Raw genomic sequence first — 15,431 nt, forward strand, 5'->3', positions numbered from 1 at the left:
CCCCTCCCCCGAGTGAAAGCGGAGCTAGTGACGAGTTCTTTCCAGATCTGCAATCCGATGAGTCCCCATCCCAGAGTCAGGGCGTGTCCTGCCTTTTTGTCAAGCCCAAGAGGGCTCGAGATTAGCCTCCCCGCCACACTCGAGAGCAGCGGACGCCGCGGCCTCTGGAGCAGCGGGTGAGTGGCCCTTTTTCCAGGCAGACCCCCCCGCAGGGGGTTGGGACCCGCGTCTCCCGGTGCTGCGGCTGGCGGCGCCCGGGCTCCCCAGCGCGCCACGGGGAACTCCGCTTTCCAAACGCGGCAGCGCAGCCAGGGCGGCTCCCCAGCCCCTCTCCTCGCAGCGTTGGGGACTTGGGGGGACCCCGATCCTGCATCACAGGGAGCTTGGGCGTGGGAGCGCACCCAGGTCCCTTCCCCCTGTAATAAGCGCTTGGAAGGGCGCGCACAGCCTGGCCCAGGGGCGCACAGCAGGGCCCAAGGGCGCACGGGAGGGCAGGGCCCAGGGCGCACAGCCTGGCCCAGGGCGCACAGCCTGGCCCAGGGGCTCTGCCAGCCCACAGTGGGCTCGGGACCTGGATATTCTCCCCCCTTCTCCGCAGGCCAGGCAGGGCCCAGGGCCCTAACGCATCGGAAAGAGGAACCTGACTCGGAGACACCCTCCACCCCTGTCCTGTTGGGGGATGGTGAAAAGTTTACTTCACCCCGCTGCTGCCGGGACGCCCCAGGAATGGCCCAGCCCGCCTGGACTGCGGGGTGGCAGCTCGCATTTGGCTAGGCAGGCGGTGGGGAGTGGAGATGGGTGGGGAGAAGGAAGGAGTCTCAGCCGTCAGATAGGGCACCAGCTGCGGCTTCTAGTGAGCTGAGTGGGTGGGGAGGGGCTGGAAGGTGTCAGCTCTGGGAAGGAAAGGGGAGCTTGGGGGCCAGAGTCTGCTCTTGCTTATGCCAGTGTGAGTCTGGCATCACCCCACGGAAGGCAATTAAATCCTCCCAGAATGACCCCATCCGAACTGAGAGGGGACTGGCCCATTGCATAGAAAGCAGTTAGTGGTGGCAGAGCCAATTTGGTGGGGTTTGGAGGGTCTGTTTGAGGAGGTGGATATGGCAGGCGAGAAGCAGTCAAGGAAATCCTGCACCTGCTCTTCCAGATAGCTGATCCCTGAGACTTTCAGTGTTTCCATTACAAACCCTAGGCTGAGCCCTAACAATGCCATGGAAAGGGCACACCTGGTTCCTGCTCTAATTCATTGATTTACACATTCAGAAAAATCCAATTATAGGCATAAAATGCAGGTTTCAATGTGTACTTTTCCCCTTTAAAAGGGCTTGTCTATATGGAGAAGTTATTCCGGAATAAGGCTGAGTGTGAATTTAAAGTACAATAGCTATTCCAGAATAACTGCTTGTGTGGACACTCTCTTATTCTGGAATGGGCCTCTGAAGGAGAGCTTTGTGTGGCTCCAGAGCTTGTCTCTTTCACCAACAGAAGTTGATCCAATAAAAGATATTGCTTCACCCTCACTAAGTGGGGCTATGTTGGCAGGCATACAGGGATTGCTGCTAGTGGATCCGATTGCAGGTTCAGGGGTTCGGCTCACTAGGGCCCCAATCCTGCAACCACCGAATCCAATAGTCACTTTGACTTCAGTAGGACTGCTCATGATAGTATAGCGTTAAGCAGGGACAAAAGCATTTTACAGGATCAGGCTTAGGGCTCTCATAGAGCTGCAAATGTTGCCTTTGGTGATCAAAAGATTATGGCATTCCTGATTATCTGTTGGGTAGAATAGTGAGGGTGGAATCTAAAAATTCAGGCTGAACACCAAAACGTCTGTTTTTGGTGGGAGGAGCTATCATGGAAGTGTTCCGCTGGATTTTCTGCTTTATTTACCAGGCACTAAATCCTACTATTGCTTTTCAGACAAATTTTCCATTGGGACTGGTTCTCCTCTCATATCTATTTAAGTCATTAACTTTGATCAAGACACTGATGTGAAATCAGGAGTGAAAGTGAGAGGAGAACTGGTTCCATTAAGTTCAACAGGACAGAAGGTCAGTGGGAACTTTGCCTGAATACAGGGTCTGAATCACCAGTGACCTACACCTTGTGGTTTCAGTTACACCAGTAAGGAATGGATGGACCGTACTTCCATTCTGATTTGGTAGCATTTTACACCCACTTTTCATGGATGGAAATGGTGAAGCAGGCCCAAAGTCAGCGGGATTTGCCCTCTAGTTTTTATTTACTTCAGGCCTGACTCTGGATCATTTCAGACGGAATTAAAAATCATTCTGAAGGGACTCTAGCAACCTGTTACAGACCAAGTTAGATTCCAGGTAGTCTCTCTGAAGGTTCCAAAAGTGCATAAGTTTCAGTGGGAGCTGTCAGGAGCAGTTGCCCTAGATCTTTTGGGGATGTCTCTGCCTTATATTCTTTGTTTGGTTGGGGTGTTTGGTTTTTTTTTTTTTTTGGTCACCTCATTTGTTTTTAGGCTGTCTTCCTCCGTCTCTTTGTTTATCTAAGAAAAATTCTGCTTTTGTTATTTCCTCTAGTCAATTTGAACACAAACATCTGTGTTACTCCTGCTTCTGGATACAAACAACTTGAGCAGTGTTTTCCAGTGCAGGTGGAAAACCTCTGTGGAACTTCGAAGTTGTGGTTTTTTTAATTAATGTCTTGCTAAAAGGGATGAAAGCAACTCAAACCAGGCTCTACATTTGGATTTTTAGTCTCGCAAAACCCCATACCAGTTGAAAATTTCCCTCAATTTACTTTTAAAATTCACAGAAATTTTCACTTAAAACAAAAATCAACGTTTCATCCCTGAAACGTTTTGCAGCCCAGGGACACTTAGCCAAAGTGAAACTGACTCCACTGATTTCTCTCCACTTGCACAATGAAAAATAAATCAATGTGGTCAGAACAGTGAAAAGGACGTTACGGGCTTGACTCTCCACTGCTGTGCATGTGACTACACAAAGTGCAACAGTTCAAAGTGGGTGTGAGTGTTACCAAATCAATGATCGCAGTCTACACCCGCTTTGTACCAATATAAATTACCTGCACAAGGTGCAAGTCAGTGGAGAATCAGTCTCCAGATTACTAAGGGCACATCTTCACTGGCAATGTTAAAGCACTGCCGTGGCTTGTGTAGTTGCAGCATGAGGGGCATAGCTCCCAGCACTGATGCACTGTCTACACTGGCACTTTACAGCACTGAAACTTGCGGCGCTCAGAGGGATGTTCTTTCACACCCCTGAGCGAGAAAGTTGCAGTGTTGTAAAGTGCCGGTGTAGATGAGCCCTCAGAATGTAAGGTGAAGTCTGTGGCACTTCTAACTTCTTGAGTGGGTGGTCTATGTGCATTTAATCAATAGGACTTGGAGATGGTCTGTTTTAATTCTGGCGACTGTGGATAAATTAATTCCGTTCTGTCATAGGTTTCATTGATCTATTTTCCAACTCATTCAAAAATCTCTGAATGTTTTTGTCCTGCATGATCATCGGTCCAGCCCATCTCCTCCTCTGCGATTGTCCATAGGCTCCCAAGTCCCATTTTCAAAAGTGACTTGGTCACTTAGGGTCCTGACTCCCATGGTCTTTCAGTGCAGTGAATGCATTACATTGAAAGTTGATGGGACTCGGGCTCCTAAGTGTCCATGTCACTTTTGAAAAGAGCACTTAAGAGCCTAAATGGTTTTGTACACTATAAAAAAATCTCAAAACAGCAAGTCTCAGAGCCTGGATCAGCTGACTCAGGCTTGTGCTATGGGGCTAAAATAGCAGCATAGACATCCCTGCTCAGGTGGGAGCCCAAGTCTGAAACCCTGCGAGGTGTGTGAATCTCCGAGCCCGAGCGAGTCTCAGCGAGTCTCCGAGCCCGAGCGAGTCTCAGCCCGAGCGAGAACATCTCACTGCTGTTTTTAGCCCCGTAGCAGGAGCCCGAGTCAGTTGACCCAGGCTCTGAGGCTCACTCCTGCGGGTTTGTATTTTTATTTTTTTGCAGTGCAGACGTATTCTAAGTCACTCCGGCGCTTTGGAAAATTGTTCTTAATGAACCTGAATGCAGTATGACCTTCTTTCTTTGTTCGGTCTTCTCCTAAGCTCTTCAGAGCTGTCTTTTTTTCAGGGGGGGCCTAGCACTTTTCTGTATGCAGTATAAATGATTCATTTATCAATGCAGCCAAGTTAGAACATAAAACTCTTGCAGTAACTTCTCATGTTCATCTGGCAAGACATCTTTCCACAGAAGTCGGTCCAATAAAAGGTATTACCACACCCACCTTTCTCTCTTCCACGGTAACTTCATGTGTCGTTCCACTGTGCCAAAAGACCCAATATAAAGATGCTGTAGGCAATTCTGCCCCCACCGAAGTGAGATGTTGTCTGCACAGCTTTGCTCAGCTAACTATCGTAGACTGATTCCCAACTGGAACAAGGGTTTTGCAACAGATAGTATGCTATGGCTGGCCTGCATTTTCAAGGGTCTGCTCTTTTTTTTTGGGGGGGGAGGGGGGTTCTGAGTGTCCAAATGGAGGCACTACTTGGTGCCTAATTTTCAGAGCTGCTGAGCACCCTTGCCTCTCATTGAAATTAACTGAAGATATGGGTGTTCAGCACCTTTCAAATCAGGCCTTGAGAGAAGTTGTCTCAATTGGAGTACCCAGAAGCTAAGACCCCCGCCAAAGTAAGTGGACACTCTGGGAAAACTCAGGCCGAAAATATTGATCTCTCAACTTGTCATTGTCCAGGGACACCTTTCTGGGTCCATGTAGAAAAAGCCAAAATGGGAGAAGTTTTTTAAATGATGTGGAATTAATTTTTTAACCTCCCCAGCTCTTGATAAACTGAGTGGCATGATCATACATGGGTGCAATAATAGATAGCTTACACTAATAAATAGGGGAATGTCAAGATTGTCTGGAACGGAAGTAAGGTCTAGAATGAGAGAAATAGAGAACGTCACAACATAGAATCCTAGAAGCGTAGGACTGGAAGGGACCTCAATAGGTCACCTAGTCCAATCCCCTGCACTCGGGGCAGGACTACATAATAACTAGACTATTGTGGAGAAGTGTTTGTCTAACCTGTTCTTAAAAACCTCTAATAATGGAGATTCCACAACCTCCCTAGGCAATTTGTTCCAATGCTTAGCTTCCAATGCTACCCAGACAGTTAGACATTGGAAAACACTTCCTAACTAAAATCTCCCTTGCTGCAATTTAAGCCCATTGCGTCTTGCCCTATCCTCAGAGGTGCAAGAGAACAATTTTTCACCCTCCTCCTTGTAACAATCTTTTACGTACCTGAAAACTGTTATCAGAAGTCCACCAAGTCTTCTCTTCTGCAGACTAAACAAACCCAGTTTTTTCAATCTTTCCTCATCGGTCATGTTTTCCTGACCCAGACAGTTAGACATTGGAAAACACTTCCTAACTAAAATCTCCCTTGCTGCAATTTAAGCCCATTGCTTCTTGCCCTATCCTCAGAAGTGCAAGAGAACAATTTTTCACCCTCCTCCTTGTAACAATCTTTTACGTACCTGAAAACTGTTATCAGAAGTCCACCAAGTCTTCTCTTCTGCAGACTAAACAAACCCAGTTTTTTCAATCTTTCCTCATCGGTCATGTTTTCCTGACCTGTAATCAATTTTGTTGCCGTCCTCGGACTTTCTCTAGTTTGTCCACATCTTTCTTGAAATGCGGTGCCCAGAACTGGACGCAACACTCCAGTTAAGCCTTATCATCACGGTTAACTCGTCCTTTCAAGCTGCCGTGGTCAATATTGTATATGTCTGCAATAACTATGGAACCAAAGAAGAGAGAGAACATTCAGCTAGCGTTATATGGGCCAGATCCTCCACTGGGGTAAATCAGCCTAGCTGCATTGAATTTAATGGAGCTGCCACCGGCTGAAGATCTGGGTTCTTGTGTCTCAACTCCTAGTCTTTCCTCCTTGTAAATCTAGTGTTTCTTAATAATCCGGCACATGGGGCCTCCTTACTTCTCACAAACACCAACAAAAGTCGCAGCTGAATCAACATTGCTGAAACAGCATAATCCCACAGCACCGCTGGGTTTGTAACAGTCAGGTGAAATGGCTCCGGGGGATAGTTCTGTTGCCTCTGTACTAGCTCCATTGAACTCCACGTGCTATTCACCGTAAGAGTAGTAGCTCTTGACATGGACAAGATGTGAGTCCTTGTTTTAAATGCGTGGGCCAGATTATGACTTTTCCTTTCCCCCTCCCCATAGCTGGAATAAATGAGCTTGGGAAAGGCTATTTATAGCTTTTGATTATGTTCATTTATAGTTTTTAGGCTTCCTTAATTAAAACAGAAATAAATATGTCTATAAAAACTGGGCTCTGGGAAATGGCAACTAAACAGTCTATGGAATTTTCAGAGCTTTAAAAGCAAGTTCCAGCTGTGGGTTTTCATGGAATTATATATTCTAACTGCAACTACTCAGACAACGTGTGCAGAACCCTGAGCCTTTTCAAGGACATGCTCATTAAAACCAGAAGAGTAAATCCTATACCTAAATATCTGAACCCTAAATTAGAATTTCTTTCCCAGATCTCTGGGTAATTTAGTTAAAACTGAGCAAAAATTTTCAGCTGAAACTCTTTCTGGCGAAAAATTTCAGATTCGCTGACACCAAAACATTTTGCACATTTGTGTAGATTCTGCTGAATTGTTGGTTTGCTCCCTCTGTCCCCTCCCCCCAATCAAACAGTTTGTTTTGTCACTTTTGAAATGACCTTCAATCTTTTTGGTTTGAAACTACTTTGTTTCTCAACTTTAATTTTATTTTCTAAATGTTTTCAAATGGTTGAAATTGAAATGACGTGTTCGTTCAACCTACATCAGTATATTTTCTCTTCAAAATTGCCAGCAAACCCCAGCTCTACTTACAGTACCTTTCAAAGGAAGATCTCAAAGAGTTTTGCAAAGCTTCTTGAGATTATTATCCAATTGTATAGATAGGTGAACGGAGACACTGAGAAGTTAAGGGCCAATGGGAGTTAGGCACCTAGGCATTTATGAATATTCCAAAGATGCCCATCGACCTCTTTAGATGCCTAAATATCTTTAATAATCTGCCCCCAAGAGACCTGTTCAAGGCCACACAGTAAGCAGGTGGGAGGTGCTGGGATGAGAATCCATCTGTCCAGACTCCCTAGCCTATGCTCTAGTTACTGGACCATACACCTCAAGGAGCTAACTAGTTATTCTAGTGATGGAACAGAACCTTGTTAATTCTCCCGGTGTGAGATTTACCCCCGGAGCAGAGGGCTGAAACAAGACCGAGCAACACTTACATCCTCCAAACAGGGTTTAAGTGATACCTAGGCTATGGGCTCATGCTCTGCACAGGGCTGAATTCCACCCGCTTGCTGACTGACCACCGTGAAGAGTCTCGCACACAACCTAGCTGAGAGAGATTGCTAGGCTAACAGCATTCCAGTGAGTTCTCCTCTCGCTCAGACTTCATTATTTGTGCAATATGCACTACAGTACAATCCATCGCTTCCTCTCTATCCTGGCAAACCCCAAGGGTCAGAATAAACGAATATATGTTTTGTAACACAATGCTTTTTGTTTAAATCAAGTGTGTTCTCTAGGTATTAACTGTGTGTTATGCTACAGATCTCCCATTCGTTATTATTTATTATTTGTATTGTAATAACACTTAGCAGCCCGAGTCATGTTTATGTCACCAGCATATGTTTAGTGGCTCAATCTGATGTTTGAAGTCATGGATAGCTATAAATATCCAAATGTGGTAAGTATCGCTGTAATTCTTAATCTGCCTTTACCTGTTAATAATAATAGTTTGTTCAGTACAACTTGGATGTTAGTAGTTATCTCAGAGGTGAATGTAACCTATTGGAACAAGAATGTTGGTGAACAGTTATTGACTTTTACCTTGAAGAATGAAGCAGTTATGTTATTTCTTTACAGTGTCAGGAAGAACCAGCCCCATTGATTTAAATCCCCTTGGGATAGAGGCAGAGAGAGTGAATTCTGTCAATTATTTTCTAGGACACTTCCTTTTTATCAACACTCCCTCTTTCTTTCTTTTTTTTATTGCAGATAACCATCTGTTTGGGGACCTTGACGTTTAAAATATTAACTGAATACTATGGCAAAGGTGAGAGTATTTGCTTCCAGGTACCAGGCTGTGCTAGGTAGAGTCAGTCCCTGCATTGACTACATTTATCTGATTAGTGCAATTATATTTACTTAGAAAAACGATGTAGCAAGAAGAGGGCTAGCGCTGCCAGACACAGTGGGAAGGACTCATTGCTGCCTATTTCCTCATACTAGAATGTGGATTGTCTTCAGTAATCTATATATTTACTAAGGGCCAGGTCTTGCACCAAAATCAACGAGTTTTGCTATCGACTTATGGAAATTTAGGGCTGGAAGAGACGTCAAGAGGTCGCTTAGTCCTATGACAGTAAGCCCAACAAGTTCCTAAGATCTCTACAGTGCCCATCCAAGTTGTAGCCAGCTATTCATGTCAAAGGCCTAAGATCTTCCTGCCAAATTGCCCCTGTTTAGGCATTAAGGCCCACATCCTGAAAGGTATTTAGGCATCTATTCCCATTTATTTCAGTGTGAGTGAGGTGCCCAAATACCTTTCAGGATGTGGGCCTAATGGCCTTATGCATTGAGCATTGAAGTGAATGGAAAGACTCTCATTGTTCAGTAGGAAAAGAAGCAGGCAGTGTGAGTCAGTGGATCTGGCCCTGGGTTGGGTGTCAACATCCAGGTTCTAATCTCTCTGACATGATTAAGTCACTCCAGCACCTCCCTGTGCCTCTGTTTCTCCATCTGTAAAATGGAAATGATGGTATTTTCCCACCATTGTAAAAAATGCCATGTAGGAGCCTTATAGGGAATTGATTCTTTCATGATGATATGGGTAACGATTGATACTAAAGGGAGATGCCACAACGGGATTTAACAAAGGCGCCAGATTGGCAGGCCAGGAGAATAGAGTCGTTTATTGAATTGCAGAACAAGTACGGTGCAGGCAGCAGCCAGGGGTTTCCCATGCCAATGTGGCTTACTCCTCAATTGAAAGAGAAGGCCCCTGTAGCAGTCTCTCTCTTGCAGGGGGAGGTGACGGCTTAGGGCAGAATGGAAGCTTGTCTCTGCAGTCAAAAAAGCTAACAGAATGTTAGGACCCATGAGGAGAAGGATCAATAATAAGACAGAAAACGTCATAGTGCCACTATATAAACCTATGGTACGCCCGCACCTTGAATACTGCGTGCAGTTCTTGTTGCCTCATCTCAAAAAAGATACATTAGAGTTGGAAAAGGTACAGAGAAGGGCAACAAATATCATCATGGGGATGGAACAGCTTCCATATGAGGAGTGAGTAAGAAGACTGGGACAGTTGGGCTTGGAAAACAGATGACTGATTGGGGGAGGGTGGAGTATGATAGAGGTCTACAAAATCATGAATGGTGTAGAGAAAGTGAATCAGGAAGTGTTGTTATTTACTCCTTCACGTAACACAAGAACCAGGGGTCACCCAATGAAATTAATATGCAGCAGGTTTAAAACAAAGATATGCACGTTTCTTCATGCAACGCCCAGTCAACCTGTGGAACTCCTTGCTAAGGGATGTTGTGAAGGCCAAACGTATAACTGGATTCAGAAAAGAATTAGGTAACTTCATTGAGGATAGGTCCATCCATGGGTGTAAGCCAAAGATGGTCAGGGATGCAACCCCACGCTCTGGGTGTTCCTAGCCTCTGTTTGTCAGAAAATGGGACTGGATGACAGGCAATAGATCACTCGATAATTGCTCTTTTCTGTTCATTCCTTCTGAAACAAGTGGCATTGGCCACTGTCACAAGACCAGTTACTGGGCTAGATGGACCATTGGTCTGACCCAGTCTGGCCATTCTTATGTAACCTGCTGTACGGCTAAATGGACTCTCATCTTATCGAAACACAAACCAACTCCTCAGTTTTGTAACTCGTCTCCCCTCCAGGAGAATCTGTATATAACTGGGATTTTTCATGAGTTCTTCTCTGGTTCTCTCTTTAATAATTGATGTTCTGTATCTTTAGGCTGGAAACCGGGGCACAATCAAGGCGGCCTTGGGCTTCAGTGCTGAGGAAGATGCACAGAAACTAAGGAAAGCCATGAAGGGGCTTGGTGAGCTTGTATATATTTTTAAGATTCTAACCCTCTCGCCTCGGAGTGCCAGCATCCTGCACGTTGTACAGCTCACTAGAGCAAAAGTTTGGTAACTTATGTTTCTCTACTGACTCCTGCCCCCAAGCTCTCTACAAACCGGAGATGGGGGTCACCTCATCTGATCATGAAATGCAGCCATTTCTGGGGTGGAACAGGGCAGCTGTTGTGTAGTATATAACACTACAAGGCAGCTTTGGCACAAATAAAGAACACTATCCAAATGGAAGGCATTTCAGTTTAACACTATCTGAGCAGAGGGAATATAACGGGGCAGAATGGGAAAGGACAGCACTGCCTCAAACCCTACAGGAAGGGGGTGGAGTTTATTTGTCTTCTGGATGTTTGATCATGGAGAGCAGCAGAAGCCTACCTGTCTGTCACTATACCATCTCACTTCATCGGATGCATTTGAAGTGAGCTGTAGCTCACGAAAGCTTATGCTCTAATAAATTTGTTAGTCACTAAGGTGCCACAAGTACTCCTTTTCTTTTTGCGAATGCAGACTAACACGGCTGCTACTCTGAAATATACCATCTCAGCGGCTCATTCACACATTGATAATAAATCTATCCCCACAACACTCCTGCAAAGTAAGGAAGCGACATTATCTCCACTCTCCAGATGGGGGAACTGAGGCACAGAGAGGGATGCAGGGATTCCATCCAACGTCACCCAGGAAATCTGTGGCACAGCTGGAAATAAAACCCAGCTCTAAGCCCTGGCTTTAACCACAAGACTGTCTTTAATCAGCCTGTGATTTGTCTCTCCTGGAATCGGGTGCTCCCAACATCCTATTGAGGTACTATGTCAGGACTGCCTCTGTGGGAAGAGGGCTCTCTTGTAAACTGTCAGTGTCCTCTTCTGTTTTCTTGGAGGTCTCCCATCCAACTGATGGCCGGGCTTATGACGTCAGACTGACTCTCAGCCCAAGGTGGCGTGGTTGGAAGTCATGATAAAATGCATTCCTAACAAGGGGATGCTAAAAAACTTCCGAAGTGTGTAACCCACTGACAAGTGAAAGTTATAAGGCGCCCTCCATGCCCAGTCCCCAGAGGATGGGAGCCCGTTACAGCCCCACCTAGGGAACCCTGTCTCTTTAGAGAAAGCTCTAGCACTGTATGCTCTTTACTATGGAGGTTCCCCATTCAATCCCCAATATGTTGGCCAAGATGGTAGCCAAACGTACTCTAATGCTAGTTCTCTAGTTGCGTAGAAAATCAGGTTTTAGAAGGAATAAAAATGGTTTGTGTCACCTGGCAAGTCAGCTGAGTTGCCTGCTTCAAAATTAATACTTATTTATAATAATAACAACCTGGCTGGCTTTCTTGTGTCTTCCCCCAGGTACAGATGAAGATGCCATCATCGATATCGTGGCCAAGAGGAGTATATCCCAACGTCAGCAAATTCTAATCACCTATAAATCCACTATTGGCAGGGTAGGTAGCCTCTGAATTTGATGATTATGATCTAGACAATTCCTGGACTACATGATTTGTCTGGAAAATTACTGACTTCCCTCATTCCGTTGTGGAGAGGCAAGACAAAACTTTTGCTGGCCTTAGCGTAAAGCTCACTGCAATCTCCATTCGCTTCAGTGCGGTTGCTCGTCCAAAGAAAATTGTAGGGTATCTGTTAAGATTATCCACCAACATATAGCAGAAATTTGGTCAAGCAATCTATCCACACGCTCGCCTTTATGCTATCTAGTGGATGATCCTTAATACCACATGGCCTTAAAGCCCAAATCATCAAGTCTCCACTAATTTTCAGGGTTTTAGGTTTTTTTTTTTTTTGATATTTAAGTTCAATTTTTTCAGAGGTGCTGAGTACTAACACCCGCAAAACTGAAGTCAAGGTGAACTGCTGGTGTCTGGATGCCCAGCAAACTCTAGATCTCAAGCTGAGCACTCCAATTTAGTGGCTCCTCTGACCCTCTGGCCTATGCGCATGGTGAAAAGGGCTGCTGAATGTCCGGATCCCCTGGCACCAAGGGATTAATGGCTGATTCAGTTTAATTTGCTTAACCTGACATTAAAGCCTTGCCTTTTATCTTGTGTAAACATTCTGAGCACATGCTGGTTATTTGTTGAGCAGGATCGTCTGCGGCCTGTAAAGAAAGTGGTTCCAGGGGAACACATCTGCTCACTGGAGGCCACCGCTAATAAAACTAATGGCGGGGTGAACTACTGACCCATCTTAATAGTCACCTGCCCACCTGGTAATTCACCCCACTGTGCCCTACCCCTCATACTCCATCCACGGACAAGCACATAAATGCTGCTTTTCAAGGATTTAGTGCTAACTGCCATTTAATCTACTTTACTAGTTTACTTTAAGGCTACCATACCTACAAGATTGTTCAAAAGTACTGCAACAGTCTGATTCACAGGCTTCAAAGAGTGTGACAAGCATTAAGAAAACTAGCCCAGTTTCCAAATAAGGGTCACTTTGCAGTGATCTGCTTAAAGGTGTGTTTTTGTGTTGGTTGGTTTTTTTTTAATTCTTCCTGCTTTTTATGGTGCCTTTCATTAATGGGTTTTTAAAAGGCTTTCGGATCCTCAGATGAATCCGTCCTCGTCACACCCCGGTAAGGTTGGTGTATGCTATTGTATTCCATTTAGATCAGTGGTTCTTAACCTTTACTGCAGCCTGCACCCCTTTAGGTCTCAAAATATGTTCTCGCACCCCTTATCAAAAATAGTTGAAGTAGGTCAGTTCTTTAAACCTAGATATATTTTTTTTGTATATTAAGTAATCATTAAAAAACGTATAACGTTAATAAATACATAGGTTTGATGAAACAAAGTAGTTGTACTTACGTACCTGTGCTTAATTTGTGTGTTTGATGATTTACCTTCTACAAAAATCTGGCATGTCTGGCACCCCCAGAAAGGGCATCTCACACCCCCAGGGGGTGCGTGCACCCCAGGTTAAGAATCACTGGTTTAGATGGCTAAAAGGAGGCACCAAGAAGTGAAGTCTCTTGGGGAGGCTTCCAAAATGATGATCGGCCTTACAAAGCCGACCAAGATATTATTCTAAGGCCTGGTCCACACTAGAAGAGTTATACGGCTATACCTTATGTCCTTTAGAAATGTATTGTTTATTGAGAGTTATACCAGCGTATGAAGTAGTGTGGACTCAGTTATACCAATATTATTATTAATTTGTATTACTGTAGTCTTAGGAGCCTCAGTCATGGACCCTGATCCCATTGTGCTAGGTGCTGTACAAACACAATAAAAAGATGCCCCAAAGAGCTTACAATATAAAGGTAACCTTTGCTTACTGAACCAGAAACAGCTATGGCAGACTAAGCACCTTTATACTGGTCTAATTACATCCCTACTGGGAGATGGGGAAGGGTTGTACCACTAGCTATACTGGAATAGATAAAGCGGTACATCTTTCTAGTGTGAACCAGCCCTGAGTTGCTGCCCACGTTCTCCTCTGCCTATGCCCACAATGATTAAAAGCAAAACGTGGAACGAAAATGGCTTTAGACAGAAATGTTAAACACCCACATGAACAAGTGAATGGCGAAGCTGCTAAAATCAGGCATGGATGATGTTGGGAGAAGATGTGAAAAATAGCCTCTCAGGTATCATCATCATTCCCAAACCAATCTCTCACGTAGTGTTGTTCATCTGTGGAAATCAAAGCGCTTCACTATCTTTAATGTGTTTATTCCCACAACACCCCTAGGAGGCAGGGCAGTGCTATGATCCCTGTTTTACAGCTGGGGAACTGAGCCCAGAGACTGAAGCCTTGTCTATGCTACAGATGCTATGACACTGCAGCTGTGCCCCTCTAGCCCTGTAGAGTAGGCACTTGCTACAGCAACAGAAGGGGTTTTCCCACTGCTGTAGTTAATCTACCCCCTTGAGAGGTAGTAGCTAGGTCAAGGAAAAATTCTTCCTTTAGCCCTAGTGGAGACACCACTAGGTTTAGGTTGGCCTCACTACATCTCTCAGGGGTGTGAATTTGAGCGACATAGCTAGGTCAACCTATATTTTAGGTGTAGATCTAAGTCACTTGCCCAAGAGGATGCAATCTGTGGTGGAGCAAGGGATTGAACCTGGTCTCCCAAGTCATAAGCTAGTGCCCTAACCACCGGACTATCTGAATGCAGAGCAGGAGTTAGACATGATGAACTGGAATTACCAGAGTTGGAATTCAGCTAGGAGTTTTGTTTAGAATAGCAGGAGTACTGGAACAATTTGCATAGCAGGGGTGCTGAAAGCCATTGAATCAAACTGTAAACCGTGTATATGATGGGAACCATTTTAAGCCAGGAGATGTGGCAAAGTGCCAGCACTCCTAGTTCCAGCATCTACGTAGAGGAGTGGGGCTTTCTGTTCTCATGGCTATTTATCACCTTCCCTGGTTTTCTAGCATTTGATTGACGATTTGAAGTCTGAGCTGAGTGGGAATTTTGAGAAGGTGATAACTGGATTGATGACTTCCATCACACTGTACGATGTGCAGGAACTGAAGAGGGCCATGAAGGTTGGTAAATATTCACTGATGTTACCAAAACACCAGTGAGTTCAGTATGTGGCATGAATTAAACATTCCCCATGCAACTTCTCCAGAAGGAGGAAGAAAGAATGTGTGACAGGGTGCTAGTTCACGTCACTTAACACAATTCTGGAAGGTGCTCTCCGCTACTAAGCTAATGAGGGTTGTATAAGAACCTGAATAGAACGTGTGCATTAAATCTTCAAACACTTTCTGGACTGTGTTCTTCCATTTTGTTCTATTGGTCAATAAGAAAATGAACATGGTGATGTGTTCGGTATAAGACAGCTAGATTGTTAAAAGTTGCAATATGAATTACGTTCACACTAAGGGCCATGCATAGTCCTTTATCCTGCTACCCACTTGCAAAATCAGGCTTGACACTGAAAGAGGTACACGGTCTATGCACTAATAAGAACATAAGAATGGCCACACTGAGTCAGCTCAGTGGTCCGTCTAGCCTAGTAACCTGACTAGTAACAAGAAAAGGAGTACTTGTGGCACCTTAGAGACTAACAAATTTATTAGAGCATAAGCTTTCGTGAGCTACAGCTCACTTCATCGGATGCATTTGGTGGAAAAAACAGGGGAGATTGATATACACACACAGAGAACATGAAACAATGGGTTTATCATACACACTGTAAAGAGAGGTTTCAGAGTAGCAGCCGTGTTAGTCTGTATTCGC

The 15,431-nt window shown here is 44.8% G+C and overlaps 1 protein-coding gene across 1 annotated transcript in view; it reads left to right on the forward strand.

The window, feature by feature from the left end:
- The window catches only part of ANXA4 (annexin A4), a 27,685-nt gene continuing 12,254 nt past the window's right edge, over positions 1 to 15,431 (forward strand). The window contains exons 1-5 of the mRNA XM_038384796.2: positions 1 to 176; positions 8,095 to 8,152; positions 10,093 to 10,180; positions 11,564 to 11,658; positions 14,618 to 14,731. Of these exons, the coding sequence (XP_038240724.1) occupies positions 8,144 to 8,152; positions 10,093 to 10,180; positions 11,564 to 11,658; positions 14,618 to 14,731 (306 nt within the window). The 5' untranslated portion in view covers positions 1 to 176; positions 8,095 to 8,143. The remainder of the gene's footprint in view (positions 177 to 8,094; positions 8,153 to 10,092; positions 10,181 to 11,563; positions 11,659 to 14,617; positions 14,732 to 15,431) is intronic.

The sequence above is a fragment of the Dermochelys coriacea genome, chromosome 26 (assembly GCF_009764565.3).
Source record: "Dermochelys coriacea isolate rDerCor1 chromosome 26, rDerCor1.pri.v4, whole genome shotgun sequence".
Lineage (NCBI taxonomy): Eukaryota > Metazoa > Chordata > Testudines > Dermochelyidae > Dermochelys > Dermochelys coriacea.